We start from the raw sequence: 24,612 nt of genomic DNA, 5'->3' as shown, positions 1-24,612 counted from the left end.
CCCAGCTGCAATATGAGAGTTTTCACATCCAAATCGGAGAAAGGGTTTAGGAATCATAGCTCTGTAATGCATAGCCTCCTCTTTTTCAAGGGACCAAAAGTAATTGGACAAGGGACTCTAAGGGCTGCAATTAACTCTGAAGGCATCTCCCTCGTTAACCTGTAATCAATGAAGTACTTAAAAGGTCTGGGGTTGATTACAGGCGTGTGGTTTTGCATTTGGAAGCTGTTGCTGTGACCAGACAACATGCGGTCTAAGGAACTCTCAATTGAGGTGAAGCAGAACATCATGAGGCTGAAAAAAAAAAATCCATCAGAGAGATAGCAGACATGCTTGGAGTAGCAAAATCAACAGTCGGGTACATTCTGAGAAAAAAGGAATTGACTGGTGAGCTTGGGAACTCAAAAAGGCCTGGGCGTCCACGGATGACAACAGTGGTGGATGATCGCCGCATACTTTCTTTGGTGAAGAAGAACCCGTTCACAACATCAACTGAAGTTCAGAACACTCTCAGTGAAGTAGGTGTATCTGTCTCTAAGTGAACAGTAAAGAGAAGACTCCATGAAAGTAAATACAAAGGGTTCACATCTAGATGCAAACCATTCATCAATTCCAAAAATAGACAGGCCAGAGTTAAATTTGCTGAAAAACACCTCATGAAGCCAGCTCAGTTCTGGAAAAGTATTCTATGGACAGATGGGACAAAGATCAACCTGTACCAGAATGATGGAAAGAAAAAAGTTTGTAACATGATCCAAGGCACACCACATCCTCTGCAGGCAACGTGATGGCATGGGCATGCATGGCTTTCAATGGCACTGGGTCACTTGTGTTTATTGATGACATAACAGCAGACAAGAGTAGCCGGATGAATTCTGAAGTGTACCGGGATATACTTTCAGCCCAGATTCAGCCAAATGCCGCAAAGTTGATCGGACGGCGCTTCATAGTACAGATGGACAATGACCCAAAGCATACAGCCAAAGCTACCCAGGAGTTCATGAGTGCAAAAAAGTGGAACATTCTGCAATGGCCAAGTCAATCACCAGATCTTAACCCAATTGAGCATGCCAATTACTTGCTCAAATCCAGACTTGAGACGGAAAGACCCACAAACAAGCAAGACCTGAAGGCTGCGGCTGTAAAGGCCTGGCAAAGCATTAAGAAGGAGGAAACCCAGCGTTTGGTAATGTCCATGGGTTCCAGACTTAAGGCAGTGATTGCCTCCAAAGGATTCGCAACAAAATATTGAAAATAAAAATATTTTGTTTGGGTTTGGTTTATTTGTCCAATTACTTTTGACCTCCTAAAATGTGGAGTGTTTGTAAAGAAATGTGACAGTTCCTACAATTTCTATCAGATATTTTTGTTCAAACCTTCAAATTAAACGTTACAATCTGCACTTGAATTCTGTTGTAGAGGTTTCATTTCAAATCCAATGTGGTGGCATGCAGAGCCCAACTCGCGAAAATTGTGTCACTGTCCAAATATTTCTGGACCTAACTGTATACTTGCATATTGACGCCTCTTTATCCCCTGTATCTCACGTTTCTATATTTCCTCATTGATATTAGCAGCATGTATTAGCTTAGCAGTGTAGGGATAGGGAGGGTGAACCGTCGGTGAGCGGGGGCACCAATTCGCCTTATAAGGTGTTGACCTCCGCTGCGAGGTAGGGAGAGTTTAGGGCTATAGCCCCAATCCCTGCCCCTCCTTTATTGGAATAACTAATTGTGTCTATAATTACTCACATGGGTGTATGTATGATTGGCATTTTAATGATTATAACATAAACATGTAACGATCCACAAGATAATGGTGGACGCTGGCAAATCATGTAACAAATGTTCGTTTTCCTTAATAATTAGATCTTTACATAAGATATTTTTGGTTTAGCACCTAGAATGTGATTATATTTCTCATAGATACTTCAGATACAGTGTGATATCCTGACCAGTGATGTACGAGCCTTATACAACTGCCTATATAGTGTGTTAAACATGTGTATCCTCCAATTCCAGATCCTAAATCAGTGTCAGGAGCACATGGTCTCCAGCCAGGAGACTGGGTGATCCTAAAAAGACAAGTCAGAAAGAGCCATGAGTCAGAATCAGATGGAACGGTCCAACTTTTCCCAACCACAGCAACTTCCATGAAGCTTGAGGGAAAACCCATCTGGAGACAACAGCCGCTGTAAAGAGTCCATCGTACCGGCAGAATGAGGGTCACAACACACATAGTGCTGGATTATCTCACATAGAACCTTATGGAGAATTTCTAGATTGGGGCTGATACATGGGAAATAACCATGATAAGGGCACAATGGGTACAGGAACATTATACAAATAAGGGCTCATGGTGGGAAAAACATTATCTGACCTGAACCAGATCATTAGTTTGAGGGTGTAAGTGAGGTTTTAACGGTAACACACACCTGTAGGTAACTGGTATTGTCTTATTTGTTGGTATTTGAAGCCGTAAAAGTGCTACTCTGTGTTACTGAAGGTAATCAGATGCATGTGTAAGGGAAATCTTGTTAAAGGCCTCCTGGTGATAGACTATGGACCCAAGACAAGAAGAGATCCATTAGAGTTGTGATAAAATCAGGTGTAATCAGGTAGAAAAGTCTCGAAGACGCGGACAGAACTCAGATGTTGACTAAGTATCAATCTTTCAGAAACAGTAATGCTAAAAGCTGCAGCATAACGGTAAGAAGCTTATTTTTACAATTGCCTTACTCTTTCTAATCGATTAATCTCAAAATGTGGGTGATCTCTTCGGCATTAAATAGTCTGTTCTAAGGACTGGTTTGTTAGCTGTGCCTCTGTGAACTGTGTGTTCGGGATGTGATCAACTCTCTGATCAACAGTCTGTATCAGCGGGGGCAAAGGCTTAGCATTGCTTGTATAGCAGATAGAAAAATGAAAAAAGTTGCAGTTAAAGCATTAGAGCTGATGTGTTAAAGGACCACGGTAGGGTCAGAAGGTTAATGAAGTATTTAGGGGGGACTGCTGAGCAGAGCCATAAGATTAAATACTTGATTAACCTCTGGACATAGAGCACTGTGAGAAGTGTGTTTAATTAAATCAATTCTCTATACATAAGCCAGTCACTTTTCAGAGGAAGCCAAGATGGCCCCCGATGACATAACAGACCCTACCATCAGCATGGATCCACCAGATGACGTTCCTCCCATCACCATCACCATGGACTGATCCTCTGAAGTCAGAGCCGCCCATCAACAACAACACAGATCTCTCCATTGGCTAGCCCATGAACTGTCCCACTAAATGGGCATATCTGAACTTGTGTACGCCCCTAGCCTATATCAGAAACCACACGGGTTCTCCTGTTCTCTTTGGCTGCCATTTTTACTGTGACCAAGAAGAGATTTCATTTCCGACTGTGTCTGGTGTTAATTCTTTACGCATCCACTTGGTCTATACCAATTAGGCCAGGCAGTAGGCAACTAGTGATCTCTGGTTAAGAGTTCACCCTAACACTACCACTTTAGCGCTCCTCTCCACTATTAGTCTACTCCTCTGCTGCGATGATGAGTTCGATATCACACATGACCGTTACATCACCTACACTGTGAGGCCAGTGATGGGCTGCAGCGGTCACATGTTGTATGTGGCACATTATGGCTGCAGTCAGGTACACAAAGGCCAGAGATAAGATGCAGCAGGGGCTGTGACTGGCGAGTAATGCGTCTCTTATTTATTTTTTCTCTTAATCAAATACTTCCCCCGGCCCCGGGAGGTGGTGAAACGAAATTCTGCCCCAACTTCTTTAACAAGTCTAATTAATCGAATGCCCCATTAAGTCAAAGCTAGAAGCAGAGTAAGACATTAATGACCCCTGTAACAGACCACAGGCCCAGCTCTAAGAAAGAAGTAAATCCACTAAGTACGTCCATAGTAAGTTCTGCTAAGTGAATATTGACAGAAGTTAAAATAATAGGTGACATCCCGGCCTCCTGATCAATGCTGAGGGACGTCATGTAGGGGAACAATTGTGTTATTTTCTAATTTCCACTTTCCAATAATCTTTAGACAATGTTCCCATGGAGTAGATTTGCTGTGGACCTCCGGCAGTGGAGGACCCCCATGATAACAGACTGGTAAATCCCGCTGCAGATATCATTGTGATAAATGTACGGGGAAGCTGCATGTGTCACCTTTGTGAGTGAGACTCCTATATCAGCAGCATCAATTACATACTGAGGTCACAAACCTGCAGCTATCATCAGTTTACACTGCAGATATGAGATTTCTGAAAATACATAAAACGCAGAGGATTTCACTGATAACACTAATTATAGCAAAAAGCAACTGAAATACCCCAAATGACAAATATATATATAATAGCTGGGTAATATTAAAATATAACTTTTAATAATAAATATTTAAAATAATTAGGGGGAAACAGATAAGGACACACACAACTATTATGTATAAAAAAGGCCTCTTATAAATGAAGGGAGCCAATCCCCTGATGATAATTATTGGGCAACAATAAATCATATACTGAGGCAGGAGAAAAATATATCAGTCCCTAATGTCCCCAATTGCTAAAAGTGTAAAGATTCTAAGGTCAATATTAACCCCAACATCAATCAGGGAAAACCACAGAGAAGTGAGAACCCCCCTATAAATAATAATGGTGTATAGGCTAAACTGTCACTATGTTAATTAGCGCCTCTATATAAACCTGAGGAAATGAAAGTACGATGTTTGTATGTAACATACATAGTGAGAGATTGCATGAAAAAGCGTCAATAGCAAAAATAGATATGGAATGGTCTCACCGGTGTTGAGGTTGAAGTCCGGTGAAGTTTGCCATGAAATAATTGCTGGATCTACGAGAGGGAGCGAAAGTAAAAAGCTTCACCATACCCCTTAATGATGACCGGAAAAGGGTGTGCTCATAGGTCTCTACGCATTTCGCATTTCATGTAAGACTCATCAGGGAGCTTCACTATGGTACACATAAAACACCTCCTAACAGAGGTAGACGCCAAACCAGAATGAGGGAATCACCGCATATAAATAAAGGCAGGATTCAACAATTCTAATTCTAATTGGATGTTTTAAGATCACACACTGCGTTTTTTTGACACTACGTTTTTGTGCATTTTTTGCGGCAAAAAACGCACAAAAATGCATCCGCGGCAAAAAAAGTTGTAAAAAACACGTGCATTTTTACCGCCTTTTGGTGCGTTTTTTGCTGCGTTTTTGCTCACTGCATTTTTATGCGTTTTTTATCAGTGAACAATGTCATTAAAGATTGTTGGAAAATAAAAATAAGGTCTGGTGTCATTTCCTTCTTCCATATGTTCTTCATTCTCCACTAGTGTATGCAGGAGAGCAGACAGCTGCAGAACTACAAGGCTCAGCATGCTCCCTCCAGGACTGTATGCTGGAGAGAGAGGCAAGGGCAGCAGAACTACAAGGCTCAGCATCCTCCATCCAGGACTGCATGCAGGAGTTTTTTGCCCCCCCAAAAAATGACGTGGGCTTCGCCATATTTTTGCATGCTAGTCAGGTACAGCAGGCAGGTACGGGCTGCCCCCAACCCCCAGCTGCCTATTTGTACCCGGCTTGGAACCAAAAATATAGGGAAGCCCATTTTTTTTAATTATTTGATGAATTTCATGAAATAATTTTTAAAAAAATGACGTGGGCTTCGCCCAATTTTTGAGTCTAGCCAGGTACAACTAGGCAGCTGGAGATTGTAATCTGCGGTACAGAGTGCCCAAGTTTTCTGGGTACCTCCGCTGCGAATTGCAGTCCACAGCCACCCCAGAAAATGGCGCTTTCATAGAAGCGCCATCTTCTGGCGCAGTATCCAACTCTTCCAGCTGCCCTGATGCCGGGCGGCTCGCTGGGTAATGATGGGGTTAGGGATAGCTGTATATTATCAGCTGGCCCTAAGCCCGAAATTCATGGTGTCATGCCAATATTAGACATGGCCACCATGGATATCTAGTAAAGATAAAAAAAAACACATTACACAGATAAATATTTTTATTAGAAATAAAACACAACACAATTAGTGACTCCATCTTTATTGAAATAAAGAACCCTCCCCCGCAGTAATCCTGGGTCAAGGGTCCTGCGCCGTCCAATCCAGATCCAATATCATCTGATCGGTTTGCTGGAAGGCATACCGATCAGATAATGTGTCAGGTTCAAGGAGGTGAATCACATCACACATCAGCTGATTGTATGAAAGCCGTTTATACAATCAGCTGATGCATCGGTGCAAAAAAACCCAAAAAAATACGTCTGTGCTGACTCCCGTCCGATCGCTGCAGGAGCTGCCGGTAATCAGTGAAGTGGTCTCCTAACGACATCAGCTGATAGTTTAAGCCAGCCGGGTGGTAAAAAGCCGGCGTCACCGCAAGACTTACGATCACCTGATGCATCACTGCATTATGGTGACCGCATCAGGTGATCACCGCCAGGTCCTGCAGCTATCGGAAGTCTTCACACAGCCGGAGCGGCGGTACCGGGAAGAGGAGCTGGGAGTGGACATGGCACCAAGAGTCTTTAGACAGGTGAGTATGACATTTTTTTTTCTACTGTTCACTTTTGATTTCGCAGCTGCTTCCAACTCCTGCCCGGCCATGGCGCCGCATGGGAGCGGGCATGGCACCAGACGGGAGGTGGAGGCAGCGGTGGCGAGAGGATTCACGCTTCTGTGTTTAATTACAGAAGGAATCCTCTTCCTGTACATGTCACTTTACTACCCACCCCTTGTGTTTATAGCTGTGTTTTTAAACATAGAAACACACTAAAACGCAGCTATATTTGCAATTTGCGTTTTTCATTGTTTTTGAACATCTCATTGAACTCAATGGGTGGAAAACGCAGTGAAAAACGCAAAAATAATTGACATGCTGCGTTTTTGTGGGCACCACAAAAACGCAGCTAAAAAAACCCACTGTGTGCAGACAGCAAAAATTAAAACACAGACTTTGCTGGGGAAGCAAAGTCATGCAGTTTTCTGAGCAAAAACGCACCTGAAAAACGCGCAAAAAAACGCACTGTGTGAACTTACCCTTATGATTCTCCACTGAGGGTCTTACTACATAATACTGGTGACCGAGACTCTGAGACATGAAACTAGGAAATTGCTGAATACAGCAGTGAATTGTAAACTGCTGGAGCTGCTTCTGGTGCCTGATATCATTATCTAGTGTCCTCGCTCTGTGCTCTTCACTTACAATGTGAACTGTTTTGTCACCATTACCTTATTGAATAATCCCTTCACCTCCGGTCGTTTTCTTGTTTTTCATATACATTTTTTCCTCTCCTTTTTCCAAGAGCCATACCTTTGTTATTTTTCCGTCAATGTTGCCATATGAGAGCTTGTGTTTTACAGGACGAGTTGTAGTTTTGTATGAAATCATTACTTTTACCATATAGATTGGAAAATGAGGGGAAAAAAACCAAGGGCAGTGAAATTGCAAAAAAAGTGCAACGGCCCTATTGGTTTTGGTTTTTTTTCACAGTGTTCACTATATGGTAAAACGGACATGTCGGTGTGAGGCCTCAGGTCGGTGCGAGTTCATAGATTCCAAACGTATAATTTTAGGCTCTGTGCACACGTTGCTTTTTTCCTGCTTTTTTCCTTGCAGATTTGAATCAATATTACAAGGAAAGAAGCTTCCCAGCAAAGTGTGTAAGGCTCCTGAAGTGCTGTGCACACGGGGCTTTTTTCCTTGCAGATTTAGTTGCAGAATAAAGAAGCAGCATGTCAAATCTTTCTGATTTTTTTCCTGCGTTTTCCCTATCTCAATAGATTAAATGAATGGATAAGGCATGAAAAGAGGCATAAGGCTAGGTTCACACACTGCGTTTTTTTGACGCTGCGTTTTTGTGCATTTTTTTGCGGCAAAAAACGCACAAAAACGCACCCTCGTCAAAAAAAACGCGGCAAAAAACACGCGCTTTTTGGTGCGTGTCTTGCTGCGTTTTGCTGCGTTTTTTGCTCACTGCATCTTTATGCGTTTTTTATCAGTGAACAAAAAAAAAAAGGTCTGATGTCATATCCTTCTTCAATATGTTCTTCATTCTCCACTAGTGTATGCAGGAGAGCAGACAGCTGCAGAACTACAAGGCTCAGCATACTCCATCCAATAGTGTATGCAGGAGAGCAGACAGCAGCTGCAGAACTACAAGGCTCAGCATGCTCCATCCAGGACTGTATGCTGGAGAGTCAGGGGGAGCAGAACTACAAGGCTCAGCATCCTCCATCCAATAGTGTATGCAGGAGAGCAGACAGCAGCTGCAGAACTATTCAGTCCATTTGGACTTTTTTGTTTTAATTGATTTTAACTCACTTGCACTATGATTAGAGCTGGTTATTGCTTTTTTATAAATCTGCTAGTGAGGTCACTTTGTTGTAAGACCCGTCGAAGCCCCACCCTCAGGGGCGAAACGGCCGTCGTCTTTGTGTGCTGACCATCGCCTCTCCCTCCCTGTAATGCCGTAGCATGTTCCCTCCATATTTGAATTAAACCAGAGTGTTACACAGCAACTATCGGTGAGTGCTTGTTCATTTTCTTTTTACATTGAATTGTCGTCTCTAGATTCCTTTTGAATAAGCACCCCGTAGCTGTAACTCTATACAGTCCTCCCTGGATGTCCTGCACTAAAACACAGAGCGGTTTAGCACATTGAGTGCTCTCTGTGTTCAGTGGTTTGTGTTTTTACTGGATGTTTCCAATGAAGCAGTGCCCTGGTTTTCCTTCTATATATCAGTACTGAAGCTTTGGTAAGTTCAATGGCTTCTTTGTGCATCTAATCTAGTTACTATTGAAATCTATTGTTAGTGATGCCATAGTAATTACTTGTCTCAAAATTCCAATTTTGATGACATTTAATACTTACCATATTTTTCGCTTTATAAGACGCACTTTTTTCCCCCCAAAATTGTGGGTAAAAAAGGGGTGCGTCTTACAAAGTGAATGTAACTTACTGGGCAGTAATCCGGCGGTGGAGTGAGTCACAGGAGGCTGGTGCAGCCGCCATGGATCCCCCGGCAATCGGCTGCGGAGGCGGCCGCCATGGATCCCGCGGCAAACGGCTGCGGTGGCGGCCGCCATGGATCCCCCGGCAATCGGCTGCGGTGGCGGTCACCATAGCCGAAATTATCTGCGCCTGCGCTGCCTCCAACGCGACTTCCGGAAAATGGCTGCGGAGGTGACGCAGGCGCAGATGGAGATCTCAGAGAAGCGAGATCTCCATCTGCGCATGCGCTGCCTTCCGTAGCCATTTTCCTGAAGTCCATCGCGTCGGAGGCTACGCAGGCGCAGATAGAGATCGCGGCTCTCGAAGATCGCGATCTGCGCATGCGCGGGCTCCATTTTAGATCTCCGCAGCAGACGGAGACTATCATAAGAAAGAGGAGAGAGAGAAGAACGATTCTCCCTCTCCTCGCTAGGGCTGGATGCTGATTGGTGGAGACAACTTTTGCAGAGCTGCCTCCACCAATCAGTGATCTGAGCCTGACAAATGTCAGGAACATGGGGGAACAATGGGGAACACAACCCCCATCATCAGCCTTCAGAATATTCTGTATCAATCGGTGTATTCTGAAGGATGATGGGGGCTGTAGTCCTTTAGTGTAAACACTCCAGGGAGGGACTAATGTAGTGGCCAAAGTGTAAATGTGACTACCACCCCCCTCATCTTTCAGAATACAGCCATGTATGGTATACAGTACATGGGTGTATTCCTAAGGATGAGGGGGGTGGTAGTCCCAGATCCCCATAAAAGTGCATCATGCAGGTCCCCCATAGCCGTGTCATCCACGGATCCCACATAACAGTGCATCATCCACAGGTCCCCATAATAGTGCATCATCCACAGGTCCCCCATAGCAATGCGTCATCCACATTTCCCCCATAATAGTGCGTCATCCACAGGTCCCCCATAGCAGTGCGTCATCCACAAGTCCGCCATAGCAGTGCGTTATCCACAGATCCCCCACAGCAGTATCATCCACAGGTCCCCCATAATAGTGCATCATCCTCAGGTCCCCCATAACAGTGCGCCATCCACAGGTTCCCCATAGCAGTGTCATCCACAGGTCCCCCATAGCAGTGTCATCCACAGGTCCCCATAATAGTGCATCATCCACAGGTCCCCCATAGCAATGCGTCATCCACATTTCCCCCATAATAGTGCATCATCCACAGGTCCTCCATAGCAGTGCGTCATCCACAAGTCCCCCATAGTAGTGCGTTATCCACAGATCCCCCACAGCAGTATCATCCACAGGTCCCCCATAATAGTGCATCATCCTCAGGTCCCCCATAACAGTGCGCCATCCACAGGTTCCCCATAGCAGTGTCATCCACAGGTACCCCATAGCAGTGTCATCCACAGGTCCCCCATAGCAGTGCGTTATCCACAGGTCCCCCACAGCAGTGCATCATCCACAAATCCCCCCATAACAGACCCTCCTGTTGAGTCTAAATTGTTAAAATAATGTTTTTTTTTAATTTTATTAAAATGTTTTAGCACACTATTTGGCTCAATTTTTTTTTTTTAATTTTCCTCCTCTAAAACCTAGGTGCGTCTTATAATAAGGTGTGTCTTATAAAGCGAAAAATACGGTACTTATTTACTTACTTATTGTTCTTCTTTACTTATAGGTTGCAGATTTCAATGCATATTGAATGTTAATCTATACATTATATGTCAGTTATGATGACTTTTTTCTGATGTTCCGTTTTCTGAAGTTCTGTTCTTCTGAAGTTCTATCAGCATATATAATATATTTTGTATACTCTGATTGCCACAGAAATCCTTTTTTGTATTAATTGAGGATACGTCTCCTAAATTGTATATATTGCATACTAATGATTCTCATGCTATATGATTTCTTTATATGTCTGTTTTTATTTTTTAGTGTTAAAAACTTGATGAAGGTCATTTGACCGAAAACGTTTTTTTTGAGAACACGAAATTGCTTGTTCAATATTTTGGAAAAATAAAATTTATTTCATTTCAATTTGAGTGCCGAATTTTTTGAACATTACTGATACGGGGTTGGACCCTATTCAGGCACCTTATCCAATAGCAGGAGTGCCGCACTTCTATATCTATTTGTGCCATCTGTAACCTCATAACATGTAATTTGTTTTATAAATCCCTAAGTGATGTCTATGTCAGGGTCCTGGTGTTTTAATATGTTTTTAGACTAAATAAATGGATGTTCACCTTCTTTATAATGAACATTTTGGTACAATTTTTGCACTACAGAAACTCTTGTTCTCTTTTCTCTTGATACCAAATATGTGTAGGTTTTTTTTTATTTTTTTTAACGGTTTTATTTTCAGGGGGGGGCAAAAGGAGGGTAATTTGAATTTTTAGGGTTTTTTTGTTATTTTTTTTCCTATTTTTTTAAACGTTTTGTTAACATTTTTTATTTATTTTACTAGTCCCCTAGGGGACATTATCACTGCACAGTCCGATTTCCTAAGCATTTCAGAAATGCTGCTATCCTGTGAGTACTGCTGATCTGTCGGCTCTCCCAGGAAGTTCACCATGGCAGTGTCAGGGGTCATCAGCTGACCCTGCGCTACCATGGAAACACATTGGTGCACCATCATCGTGTCACGGGACAGCCAATGGCAGTGGGAAACGGCACAATCCCCACTGCAGCCATTTAAGTCGTGCTGTCAGTGTTTTGACAGCGCGATATAAAGGGTTAACAGGTGCGGGTGGATCTCCGATACACCTGAGCCTGATAGCCACACATGTCTGCTGATCAGATCAGTAGACATGTGCAGAGATTTCCTCGGGCTCACCACTAGAGCCCGCAGTAACCGGAGATAGGCGACCAAAGACATACCGGTATGCCCTTGGGCGTAAAGGGGTTAAAAAACAAAAGCAATTAATATTTAATTATATATAGAAAATAAAAAAGTTGTAAATTTATTTACACACAACACTGCTGCATGGACAATATACGCACGCTCAGCTCTGCTACATAAGCACATTTACATACAGTTCTGCTAAATACAATGGAGATCAAAATTAGAGAACAATGTCTGATCACTTGCTTTTTTCAGAAATAATGTAATAACTTTGTCATCAAGGATGTTCCAGAGCTTTTCTATTGGGTTTAGATCAGGACACTGGGCAGCCATTTCATTGTTTCAATGTTTTGTTTCAAGGAACTGCTTTCCCCATTTTGTTGTGTGACAGGGGACATTGTCCTGCATGAAAATTGCTGGCTGATTGATGAACGCAAGGAAGGAACTACGTGTTGTTGAAGGTTTTGATAAACACTTGCATTCACTCTGCCATGTAGCTGTATGAGAGGTCCAAATCCTGCTGCAGAAAACATTTCCCAAACCATGACACGTCCTCCACCATCATTCACTGACTTCTTAACACACTTTGGGTTTAGTCTTTCCCCAGTTCGTTGATGAACATAATGTTTCCCATCAGACCCAAATAAATTAAATTTGCTCTCTATGGAGCACTTCTCTGTCCACACAACATGCTCCTCACCAAAGGTGAGTTCAGCCTTTTGATTCTTTCTGCTAATGAGAGTTTTGGTCACTGCAGAGTGTGCTTTCAGTCCAAATGCTCTTAAACTTTGTGACATTGTATGACGAGACAGATCCTTACCCTGTTCGGTGCTGAACTGGCGAGCAATTCCAGCTGCAGTGCTGAAAGTTACCCATGGAGATTCTCCACATTATCCTGTCCTCTCTTGCGAGAGCGACCAGTCTTCTTTGGGGAATTGAAAGAGTTTGTGATGTTGTAAAGATGCAATATTCTCGAAATCACAGACTTGCAACAACCAAATTCTCTTGCTAGGGCTGTTAGGGTCACCCCTTTGGCCTTCATATGGATAACCTGCTGCCGGTGTGTTTCAGTCACTTTGTAATGGCACACCATTTCTGCAAAGTCAGTGCAAACTGAAAAGTTAGGCTGCCAACAGGGTTTGTCAGATAATTAAAGAAATTAGCACTAGGTGCCAGATTAACACCAATAACTTGCAGGTATCTGAAAGTGTTCTCTAATTTTGATCAGTGTTCTTTTACATTTATTTCATTTACATTTTTATGTGCTTTTGAAAAAAAACAATTTATGAAATAAGTTTAAAATACTGTGAATTTCCTCATATTAGCATATAATCACGTAGTACTACACAGTGATCGCAACTTTTAGAAAATTGTGATCTTCACTGTATATACAGTTATATACACACACACACACACTGTGTACACATCACCCCATTTTACAGTCCCTTACAGGGTATGTGATTGATCCTATGACTGAAAAGTTTTTGTTAGAAGTGCATCTTATAGTCCAAAAAATATGGTAAGTTCCAAAGTAATTTCCCTTCCTCATTTAATTATACGACTGTCTGTTATATGATTTTTGGACAATCTGTCAATAAAATATTTATTTTGTCCCTGTGCAAGTTATTATTGATGGTCAAGAAAATATGAGTTTCCTTGTTTTCATTTTTCCCATTCTAGGTATGATAATGGATACTCCCTGTGTGGTATTTTTGATGTTTAAGAAAGTTCCACTTGTGTTTAAAACATTCTGAACATGAAAAAGGCTTCTCCCCTGTGTGAGTTATTTGGTGTCTAATAAGATGCAATTTCTGGGGAAAACATTTCCCACATTCTGAACATGAAAAATGCTTCTACACTCTGTGACTGCTCTGGTGATAAAGAAGAGTTGATCTACTTGCAAAACATTTCCCACATTCTACACATGAAAACGTCTTTTCCCCTGTGTGAGTTCTCTGATGTCTAATTAGATCTGATTTGGTGTTAAAACATCTCCCACATTCTGAACATGAAAAAGGTTTCTCCCCCGTATGAGTTCTTTGATGTGTAACAAGACTTGATTTCCGGTTAAAACATTTTCCACATTCTGAACATGAATATGACTTCTCCCCCGTATGAGTTCTTTGATGTGTAACAAGAATTGATTTCCGGTTAAAACATTTTCCACATTCTGAACATGAATATGACTTCTCCCCCGTATGAGTTCTTTGATGTGTAACAAGACTTGATTTCCGGTTAAAACATTTTCCACATTCTGAACATGAATATGACGTCTCTCCAGTATGAATTATCTCATGGCTAACAAGACTTAATTTGTGGCTAAAACTTTTCCCGCATTCTAAACATGAAAAAGGCTTCTCACCTGTGTGAGTTCTTTGATGTACAACAAGTTCTGATTTCCAGTGAAAACATTTCCCACATTCTGAACATGAAAAAGGCTTCTCCCCCGTATGAGTTCTTTGATGTGTAACAAGACTTGATTTCCGGTTAAAACATTTTCCACATTCTGAACATGAATATGACTTCTCCCCAGTATGAATTATCTCATGGCTAACAAGACTTAATTTGTGGCTAAAACTTTTCCCGCATTCTGAACATGAAAAAGGCTTCTCACCTGTGTGAGTTCTTTGATGTATAACAAGATGTGATTTCCGGATAAAACATTTCCCACATTCTGAACATGAAAAAGGCTTCTCACCTGTGTGAGTTCTTTGATGTGTAACAAGATGTGATTTCCGGATAAAACATTTCCCACATTCTGAACATGAAAATGGCTTCTCTCCTGTGTGAGTTCTTTGATGTATAACAAGTTTTGATTTCTGTATAAAACATTTCTCACATTCTGAACATGAATATGGCTTCTCCCCTGTATGAGTACTTTTATGTGTAACAAGATTTGATTTCAGGTTAAAACATTTGCCACATTCTGAACATGAATATGGCTTCTCCCCTGTGTGAGTTCTCTCATGTTGTACAAGGTTTGATTTATAATTAAAATATTTCTTACAAATGGAACAAGAAAATCTATTCTCCTCTGTGTGAATTTTTTGATGTTTTACAAATGATGTTTCTGGAGGAAAACTATTTCCATTTTTTAATTGTGAAATTGGCTCCTTTTCTTTAAGATCAGTTGGTTTTCTAATGCCTCTTTTGTGACTTTTATTAATTTTAGTAGTCTGTAATGATTCAGAAGAGAGGACCCGTTTCATAGAATCAGATGATAGATCTTTGCTGTGAAAGAAAGATGGGATATCTGGAATAATGGCATTTGCTTTAGTTGAATCTTGTGTGATCTCAAAGTCATCTGATTTATAAATTGAAGATGTCAGTTGTCCCACTGGTCTCGTGGTACAGTCATCTGCTAAGAATAAAACCTGTTATTTTTTTCATAAAATATGCTTGAAATTAATATTTTTAAACATTTCTACTTAAAACGTCCATAGAAACAGCAAGTTATGTAGTAAAATAGAATTATTTGCTAAGACAATAACAGCTCACAGTCTAATAGAAGACCTCATGGCATGAACCAGTAGAGTATGGTACACCACCTAAAATATTATGTAGGTGAATATGATACCAATATAAACTTCCTCTCCCACAAAAACAAGCCCCCACTCAGTTCCATCATCTGTCAATGGCAAAACAGAGTATTCCAACATTATAACGACGCCAAACACACCTCCAAGACGACGACTGCATTGCTAAACAAACTGAGGGTAAAGGTGCTGGACTGGTCAAGCATGTCTCCAGACCTGAACCCTATTGAGCATCTGTGGGGTCTCCTCAAATGGAAGGTGGAGGAGCAGAAAGTCTCTAACATTCACCAGATCTGTGATATCATCATGGAAGAGGATACAGTAGCTCCTGTGACGTTCTAGTGAACTCCATGCACAAGAGAATTAAGGCAGTGCTGGAAAGTAATGGTGACCACATGAAATATTGTCATTTTGAGCACAGTTTGGCAATTTCACTTAAAGGTGTACTCATGTTTGTTGTCAGCAGTTTTAACATTAATGGAAGTGTGTTAAGTCATTTAAAGGACACACCAAAATTACATTGTTATACAAGCTGTACACTGACTACTGTGCATTGCATCAAAGTGTCAGATCATCAGTGTTGTCCCATGAAAATATACAATTAAATATTTACAAAAATAGGGGTGTATTAACCTTTGTGATATACTGTATTTGCAATTTTCACTCCAACATCCACTGCGTCACTGAAGGCTATAATTTCCAAAATGGAGTCCCTTTATGGGTTCTCTGATTTTCTGCTGTTCTGTCACATCAAGTCTTCTGCAAATGTGTCACATCTTATCTGGGATCTGCTCCAGTGACGTCAGCTTCTGTTGTTGAGGGTATGAATTGAGTAACCTGAAATACTTAATTCAGCCATTTCACAGACCCAAATATGTGGTTTAGTTGATGTAGCCTAATATATTTATGAATGTTTTTGTTTCCTACTGACTCATATATGAATATATTCAGTGATTTTCCTTAATACAAAATGCCAGCTATGGACTCTCTAATATCGGGAAAAGTTTTGAAAGAGCCCATCACATCAGGTTAATGTCTCCATGGTCCAGTCTGCTGAGCACTGGCAGTGACACGCGAGTTAACGTCACATCTCAGATACCGATGGACCTGAAACAACTGAAGCAGAGAGCGGCTGCCATTCCACCCATGATCTCAGAAGGATTCTCTGAATCAGCGTCACAAACTGTTCACATGAAGCCTCATCACGCTTTGGCTCTTTATCAAGAGCAGATCACCAATGTTCACGAGGTGGCCCTGGATAGACTTGCATCAACCAAAATTAGAATTTTTCCATTATTCCCCTCCCCATGTACATTTACCCATACGGACTCTACATTGTTGCAGTTCCCCCCAATGTCACCTAAAACCTGTGTTGAATGATGACATTGGGGGGAACTGCAACAATGTAGAGTCCGTATGGGTAAATGTATGTGGGGAGGTGAATAATGGAAAAATTCTAATTGGAGTTGCTATAAGCCTCCTAACATACCTGAACAAATAGAGGGTGAAATGCTGCAACAAATTGAAAAGGCAGCTAATAATAATAATCAGGTTCTTAGTATGGGGGATTTCAACTATCCAGACATACAGTGGGACATAGAATCTACTGGTTGTGCTAAAAGCTGTAAGTTCTTATCTACAATTAAGACCATTTCTTCTCTCAGATGGTAGATGAATCGACCAGGGGAGATAATTTGCTAGATCTGGTCCTGTCAAACAGACCAAATACAATTTCAGATCTACAGGTCCAGGAGCACTTGGGCACCAGTGATCATAATATGGTAAGCTTCAACATAATATTCAATAGAACATTTCAAAGGGGAAATGCTGAAACCTGGAATTTTAGGAAAGCTGATTTCAACAAATTAAGGGAAGAGCTTAAATGTGTAGATTGGTCATGTAGTCATGTGTAGTCATGGTAACTGGGGATACTGAACATAAATGGGGTAAGTTTAAGGATATACTACTAGAGTCCTGTAAAAAACTTATACCCTCTGGTAATAAAATGTCCAGGAATAAAAAGAAACCACTTTGGATAAATAAGACTGTACAAAGTATAAAAAAAACAAACAAAGGGCGTTTAAAATCTTAAAGGCTGAGAATACAGAAATAGCATTTCATAAGTATAAAGATATCAATAGGAAATGTAAAAAAGAAATCAAGCAAGCAAAAATTAGCTACTGAAACAAAAATCGCCAAGGATATTAAAATCAATCCCAAAATCTTTTATAAATACATTAATGCCAAAAGGAAAACAAAGGATAGTATCGGCCATTTAAAATATAATAACTAGTTAGTTATACAGGACAAACAAAAAAGACTGAGATATTAAATAGTTATTTCTCATCAGTGTTCACCAAGAAACTGACTGTACCAGGGATCATTCAACAAGTGAAAAATCAAAGTTCACCACCCGATATAATTAATTTAACACAAGAAGAAGTACGCCTGCGTCTGAGTAAATTAAACAGTGACAAATCCCCAGGGCCAGATGGCATCATTCACGAATATTGAGGGAATTGAGCTCCGTAATCAACAGACCGCTGTATCTCATATTTTTAGACTCGCTTGTAACAGGGTTGGTTCCTCAGGATTGGAGGATTGCTGATGTGGTACAGATATTTAAGAAAGTTAAGAGGCTGGATCCAGGCAACTACCGTCCAGTAAGCCTGACATCAGTAGTATGCAAAGTTTTTGAGGGCATTTCAAGGGATGAAATGCAAAAATATATTGCAGAAAATAATATAATAACTCACAAACAGAATGGATTCATGAAAGATAAGTCATATCTAACCAACCTGTTGGGGTTCTATGAGGGGGTAAGTGCAAACCTGGATATTGGTAATGCAGCTGATGTGATTTATTTGGACTTTGCAAAGGCATTTGATACTGTACCACATAATAGCCTTAAACTAAAGCTCCAGAAGCAAGAACTAGGGGAAACTATATGCAACTGGGTAAGGCATTGGCTACAAGATAGGAAACAAGAGTAGTCATAAATGGTACTTTCTCTAAATGAGCTATAGTCAGCAGTGGGGTGCCGCAGGGATCTGTGCTAGGACCAATTCTTTTTAATCTCTTTATTAATGACCTTGTGGATGGGATTGATAGTAAAGTGTCAGTCTTTACTGATGACACCAAACTATGTAGGATATTAAAAACTGACCTTGATAGTACAATATTACAAAAAGATCTGGATAAGATGTCAGAATGCACAGCTACTTGGCAAATGAGATTTAATGTTGATAAATATAAAGTAATGCACCTAGGACGGAGTAATCCTATAACTGCGTATACATTAAATAGAAGTAAACTAGGGACTACAGAACAGGAGAAGGACTTGGGTATTCTCATTACAAATAAGCTGAGCAACAGTACTCAATGTCAAGCAGCAGCTGCTAAAGCAAACAAGATTTTAGGGTGTATAAAAAGAGAGATTAGATCCCATGATCCCAACGTATTGTTACTCCTCTATAAATCACCTGTAAAGCCACATCTGGAATATGGGATCTAGTTTTGGGCTCCACATTTTAAAAAGGACATTCAGAAGGTAGAGTCAGTTGAAAGGTGGGCAACTAGACTACTACAAGGAATGGAAGGTCTCCCATATGATGACAGGTTGAAAAAGTTAGATATGTTTAGCTGAGAAAAAAAGACGTCTCAGAGTAGATCTCATTTATTTGTATAAATACATGTGTGGTCAATATAATGGACTGGCACATGACTTATTTCTTCCAAAGACAATACTACGGACCAGGGGGCATACACTGCGAGTGGAAGAAAAGCGATTCCGGCAGCTAAATAGGAAAGGGTTCTTTACAGTTAGAACAGTCAGACTGTGGAATGCCCTACCACAAGAGGTAGTAATGGCAGACACTATAACAGCTTTTAAAAAAGGGCTGGATGATTTCCTCAGTACACACAACATTGTTGGTTATAAATGACTTAGTGACCAAATGTAGAACTGGTGGAGGAAGGTTGAACTAGATGGACCTAGGTCTTTTTTCAACCTAAGTAACTATGTAAGTACCGTATTTTTTGCTTTATAAGACGCACTTTTGTTCCCCCAAATTTTGGGGGAAAGTAGGGGGTGCGTCTTATAATCCGAATATACGGATTATATACTGCAGGGTCCAGGGGAGGTGGGGGCCGATCTGGAGCGGTGGTGGAGGCTGATAGAGGCTGGTGAGCTGGTGACGGCTGCAGTCTTAGATTTCCTGCTCCTGCTCATATAATATGCACAGCCGCTGTCCATCACCGTGGTGCTGAAACCGCACCGTGGTGAAGGGCTGGGGGAGCGGCACATATTATATGTGCCTGTGCTCCCCTTTTATCGCACATGCCCCCCTGTGTTACATATGGCCCCCATGCTGCTGCCCATAGTAAAATAAAAAACTCTTTCCTTACCTCCTCCAGCGTGTCTCCCTTGTCTCCCTCCTGCTGCTGTGATCAGGCACACAGAGATGTCACTCTGCTGTACCGATCACATGACCGGCACTGAGAACCAGGAAGTGCATGAGGTCGGAGCTCAACCACACGGAGGGAGACACGAGTGAGGACAGTGCTGGAGAAGGTAAGGAAAGAGTTTATTTTACTATAAGCAGCAGCATGGGGGCGATATCTAACACAGGGTGAGGTATGCCAGCCACAGTGGGCCTTGTGCAGCAATAGGGGGCTGTGTGCCAGCCACAGTGGGCTGTGTGCCAGCCACAGTGGTCGATGTGCAGCAATAGGGGGCCGTGTGCCAGCCACAGAGGACGTGTGCCAGCCACAGGGGGCCGTGTGCCAGCCATAGAGGACATATGCCAGCCATTGGGGACATGTGGCATCACTGGGGGCCGTGTGCCAGCCACAGTGGCCGTGTACCAGGCATAAGGGACATGTGGCATCACTGGGGGACATGTGCCAGCACAAGGGGGCTATATTCAATATAAGGTGGCCATATCCAGATTAAGGGGGCTAATTTTAGGACGGGGGGCTATGAGGGACATATAACCTATATGATTTGTTAGACGGACACTGGCATTATAAGACGACCCCATTTATTAAATTCTCTATTCCTTCACCAAATTTGGGTGTGCGTCTTATAATCAGGTGCGTCTTATAAAACGAAAAATACGTTATGTAAGTATCCTCCGTCTCGTTTAATATCTGGAAAAATAACCACAGACAATCTGTAGCAGATGTTTTTTGGTTATGTGCTGATCTCAAGATAAGATCTAGATTCAACCTTCCTTGGTCAGGATAATGTGCCCTAATGAAAGTATTACATCTATAGTTGGACCAATTACATCTAATTACAACCAAGGGGGCGGGGGGGTTATGATTCAGGGACAGGGGAGGATCCAATAATGCGGATTCCCAAAAAGGTAACAGAGTGGCTGGAAACTTAATGGACTGCAGACCTAATCCTGATACACAACTAACATTAGCCGTGGGGTGTGCCTACGATGACCTGGACGCCTTGACAAAGCCGGAGAACTAAATAATCTCACAGATAGAAATATAAGAAAGCTAATCTGCCTCGGAGTAGTCCCCAAAGATAGATAGATAGCCCCCCACATGTAAAGGCTACGATGATATAGAAGAACACAATACAAAGCCAGAAAGGACAGATTTTAACAAAGGTGAGGCCCAAACTATCTTTATAGAAAAGGATAGGAAAGCGCAACTGTCTGCAACCGTAAAAACCCTAATGAATACTAGCACTACTGATATGGAAAAATCCTGAGGTTACTAAACCTCTCCCCCACTGTACCAGCACTCAGATGTTACTGGGATCCAAAAAACACTAATACAGATGAGGGACTGAATAATACCAGGCATGACAAAACACAAATCTTGCAGAATCATGGCACTAAGTATACAGACATTCCCAGCAGGGAATGATCCCATTCCACCACGAACTCCACACAGACAAATTAGGAATCATGCATAGTATCAAAGCAGAACAACAAAAAGGTAGTAAACAAACAGCAGAGGTCCAAGACCACTTATCTGAGGGAAGTTCAGGAAGTGAGCAGAGCTGGTTGCAGAATGTACTGGACACACAGGAGCAATTGACAAGTAACAAGAGAAAGCTACTAAGTTAAATAGCCCAATCAGACCCTGATTGCCAGTCCTCTGCAGGTGTGTCGCTTCCCTTCCACACATCAATTGCACCGCCAGCACTGACCACAAGAGGGAGCTCCAAACTGGAAAACGTATTCACAACAGGGGTGGTTCACAGATAAGTTCCAAATGAAAATATGTCTAAATGATAAAGTTTTAAAAATTTAAGGTTGACAACAGTCACAGATATTTTATTAAGGGGGGACTGTGAGGGTAGGGCTGGGCTATGGGCCGTTTGTCCAGATGTAATAAGATTATCTGTGTGTGTGTGTAAATAATCAAAGTATAGATGTCATTTCATAATTATCTGTGTGTCTATATGACGATTTCATAGAAGCTTTATAATATGATTAGAAGATGTGTGTATGTACAGTATGGTGTTAACAAAGATGAAGCCAATAAATAGTGAATAAGTGTGAGTATAGACAGTAACAAATGTACTAAAATAGTCAAATTCATGCGTCTTCATCAATAAAATAATTAGTAACGAGCGGTGACACATCTCTGGGTGATTAGAGGATGGGCCCGGTGGCTCTTATCTGTATATTAGAGCCATCAGCCACGCACAGCTGAGGGACAGATCACGGCAGATGGGGAATGGTCTTTTTTTTGCAGTTTATTGCAATTCTGTTGAAGTTAGTCGGTTTTAAAGAAAACTGAAAAGTCAAAATAAGTCTAAGTTCACACACTGCGTTATTTCAACGCGGCGTTTTTGTGCGTTTTTGTGCTGCAAAAAATGAGCAAAAACGCACCTGCGGCAATAACGCATGCGTTTTTACCGCATTTTGGTGCATTTTTTGCTACATTTTGCTGCGTTTTTGCTCACTGCGTTATAATGCGTTTTTTTTATCAGTGAACAATGTCATAAAGATTGTTGAAAAAAAAAAAAAGGTCTGTCATTTCCTTCTTCAATATGTTCTTCATTCTCCACTAGTGTATGCAGGAGAGCAGACAGCTGCAGAACTACAAGGCTCAGCATGCTCCATCCAGGACTGTATGCTGGAGGGAGAGGCAGGGGGAGCAGAACTAAGGCTCAGCATACTCCATCCACTAGTGTATGCAGGAGAGCAGACAGCAGCTGCAGAACTGCAAGGCTCAGCATCCTCCATCCAGGACCGTATGCAGGAGTTTTTTGCCCCCCAAAAGAATGACATGGGCTTCGCCATATTTTTGCATGCTAGCCAGGTACAGCAGGCAGGTACAGGCTGCCCCCAACTGCCTATTTGTACCCGGCTGGGAACCAAAAATATAGGGAAGCCCTTTTTTTTTAATTATTTCATGAATTGCATGAAATAATTTTTAAAAAAAATGACGTGGGCTTCGCCCAATTTTTGAGTCCAGCCAGGTACAACTAGGCAGCTGGGGATTGGAATCCACAGCGCAGGGTGCCCATGCTTTCTGGGCACCCCTGCTGCGAATTGCAGTCTGCAGCCACCCCAGAAAATGGCGCTTTCATAGAAGTGCCATCTTCTGACGCTGTATCCAACTCTTCCAGCTGTCCTGATGCCGGGTGGCTCGCTGGGTAACAATGGGGTTAGGGCTAGCTGTATATTATCAGCTGGCCCTAAGCCCGAAATTCATGGTGTCACGCCAATATTAGACATAGCCACCATGAATTTCTAGTAAAGATAAGAAAAAACACAACACACAGAAAAATATTTTTATTAGAAATAAAACACAACACAATTAGGGACTCCATCTTTATTGAAATAAAAAAAACCCTCCCCCCTCCGCAGTAATCCTGGGTCAAGGGTCCCGCGCAGTCCAATCCGGATTCAATATCATCTGATCGGTTTGCTGGAAGGCAAAGCAACCAGATGATGTGTCAGGTTCAAGGACCTGAATCACATGACACAGCAGCTGATTGTATAAGAGCTGTTTATACAATCAGCTGATGCATCGGTGCAAAAAAAAAACAAAAAAAAAACAAAACACACATCTGTGCTCTGACTCCTGTCCGATCGCACCAGGAGCCAGCCGGGCGGTAAAAGCCGGCGTCACCGCGAGACTTGCGATCAGCTGATGCGTCAGGTGCCGCATCATGTGACCGCATCAGGTGATCACCGCCAGGTCCTGCATCCATCGGACGTGCTGCCTGGGAGCCAGCACACAGCTGGAGCAAAGGTGGCGGTACCGGGAGAGGAGCAGGGAGCGGACATGGCACCGGGAGTCTGAAGACAGGTGAGTATGACTTTTTTTTTCTACTGTTCACTTTTGATTTCGCAGCCGCTTCCACCTCCTGCCCGGCCATGGCGCCGCACGGGAGCAGACATAGCACCGGCGGGAAGTGGAAGCAGCGGTGGCGGTACCGGGAGGATTCACGCTTCTGTGTTTACTGACAGAAGGAATCCTCTTCCTGTACATGTCACTTTACTACCCACCCCTTGCGTTTATAGCTGCGTTTTTAGTCATAGAAACGCACTAAAACGCAGCTATATTTGCAATTTGCGTTTTTCATCGCGTTTTTAAACATCTGATTGAATTCAATGGGTGGAAAATGCAGTGAAAAACGCAAAAATAATTGACATGCTGCGTTTTTGTGGGCACCACAAAAACGCAGCTAAAAAAAAATGCGGTGTGCAGACAGCAAAAATGAAAACTCATAGACTTTACTGGGGAAGCAAAGTCATGCAGTTTTCTGGGCAAAAATGCACCCGAAAAACGCAGCGAAAAACGCACTGTGTGAACTTACCCTAAAGGGAAACTATTGTACAGAAATTCACACTTGGATCTCACTGGACATTTAATGTTGTCCATCATAAAAGCAAAGTTTGATCAAAAAGACTGGACCTGGTGTTGCAGGGACTAAATTATCACATTCAGCAGCACAAAATACAGATAAGGTAGATTCATCTTATATAATGCCAGGAATCTAGGAAGGAAACAGCATCAACACCCTCCGATATCTTCTACAGGCCATCATAATATCATTCTACAAGTGATTTTCTAACTTGTCCACACATTCTATGTACGCTAATGTAGCGAACCTTAATCCATCGGGGTGCTACAAAGTTCTGCATACCCACCAGGATGCAGGGCCTACACCCTTAGGGACTCAGAACCCCAGTGCCAGTAACACCAAGAACCCAGGTAATCCCAAACTGTGGAGAGAAGTCAGGACACAGAAAG

The 24,612-nt window shown here is 42.0% G+C and overlaps 1 protein-coding gene across 1 annotated transcript in view; it reads right to left on the bottom strand.

The window, feature by feature from the left end:
* Positions 1-24,612, bottom strand: part of LOC142259212 (uncharacterized) — a 116,058-nt gene that overhangs the window by 89,047 nt on the left and 2,399 nt on the right. The window contains exon 2 of the mRNA XM_075331702.1: positions 13,738-15,194. Coding sequence (XP_075187817.1) covers positions 13,738-15,045 — 1,308 coding nt within the window. The 5' untranslated portion in view covers positions 15,046-15,194. The remainder of the gene's footprint in view (positions 1-13,737; positions 15,195-24,612) is intronic.

This window comes from Anomaloglossus baeobatrachus, assembly GCF_048569485.1.
Source record: "Anomaloglossus baeobatrachus isolate aAnoBae1 chromosome 5 unlocalized genomic scaffold, aAnoBae1.hap1 SUPER_5_unloc_30, whole genome shotgun sequence".
Taxonomy (NCBI): Eukaryota; Metazoa; Chordata; class Amphibia; order Anura; family Aromobatidae; genus Anomaloglossus; species Anomaloglossus baeobatrachus.
Note: the sequence above shows the minus strand (reverse complement) of the source record. Positions and strands in the feature narration are given on the sequence as shown.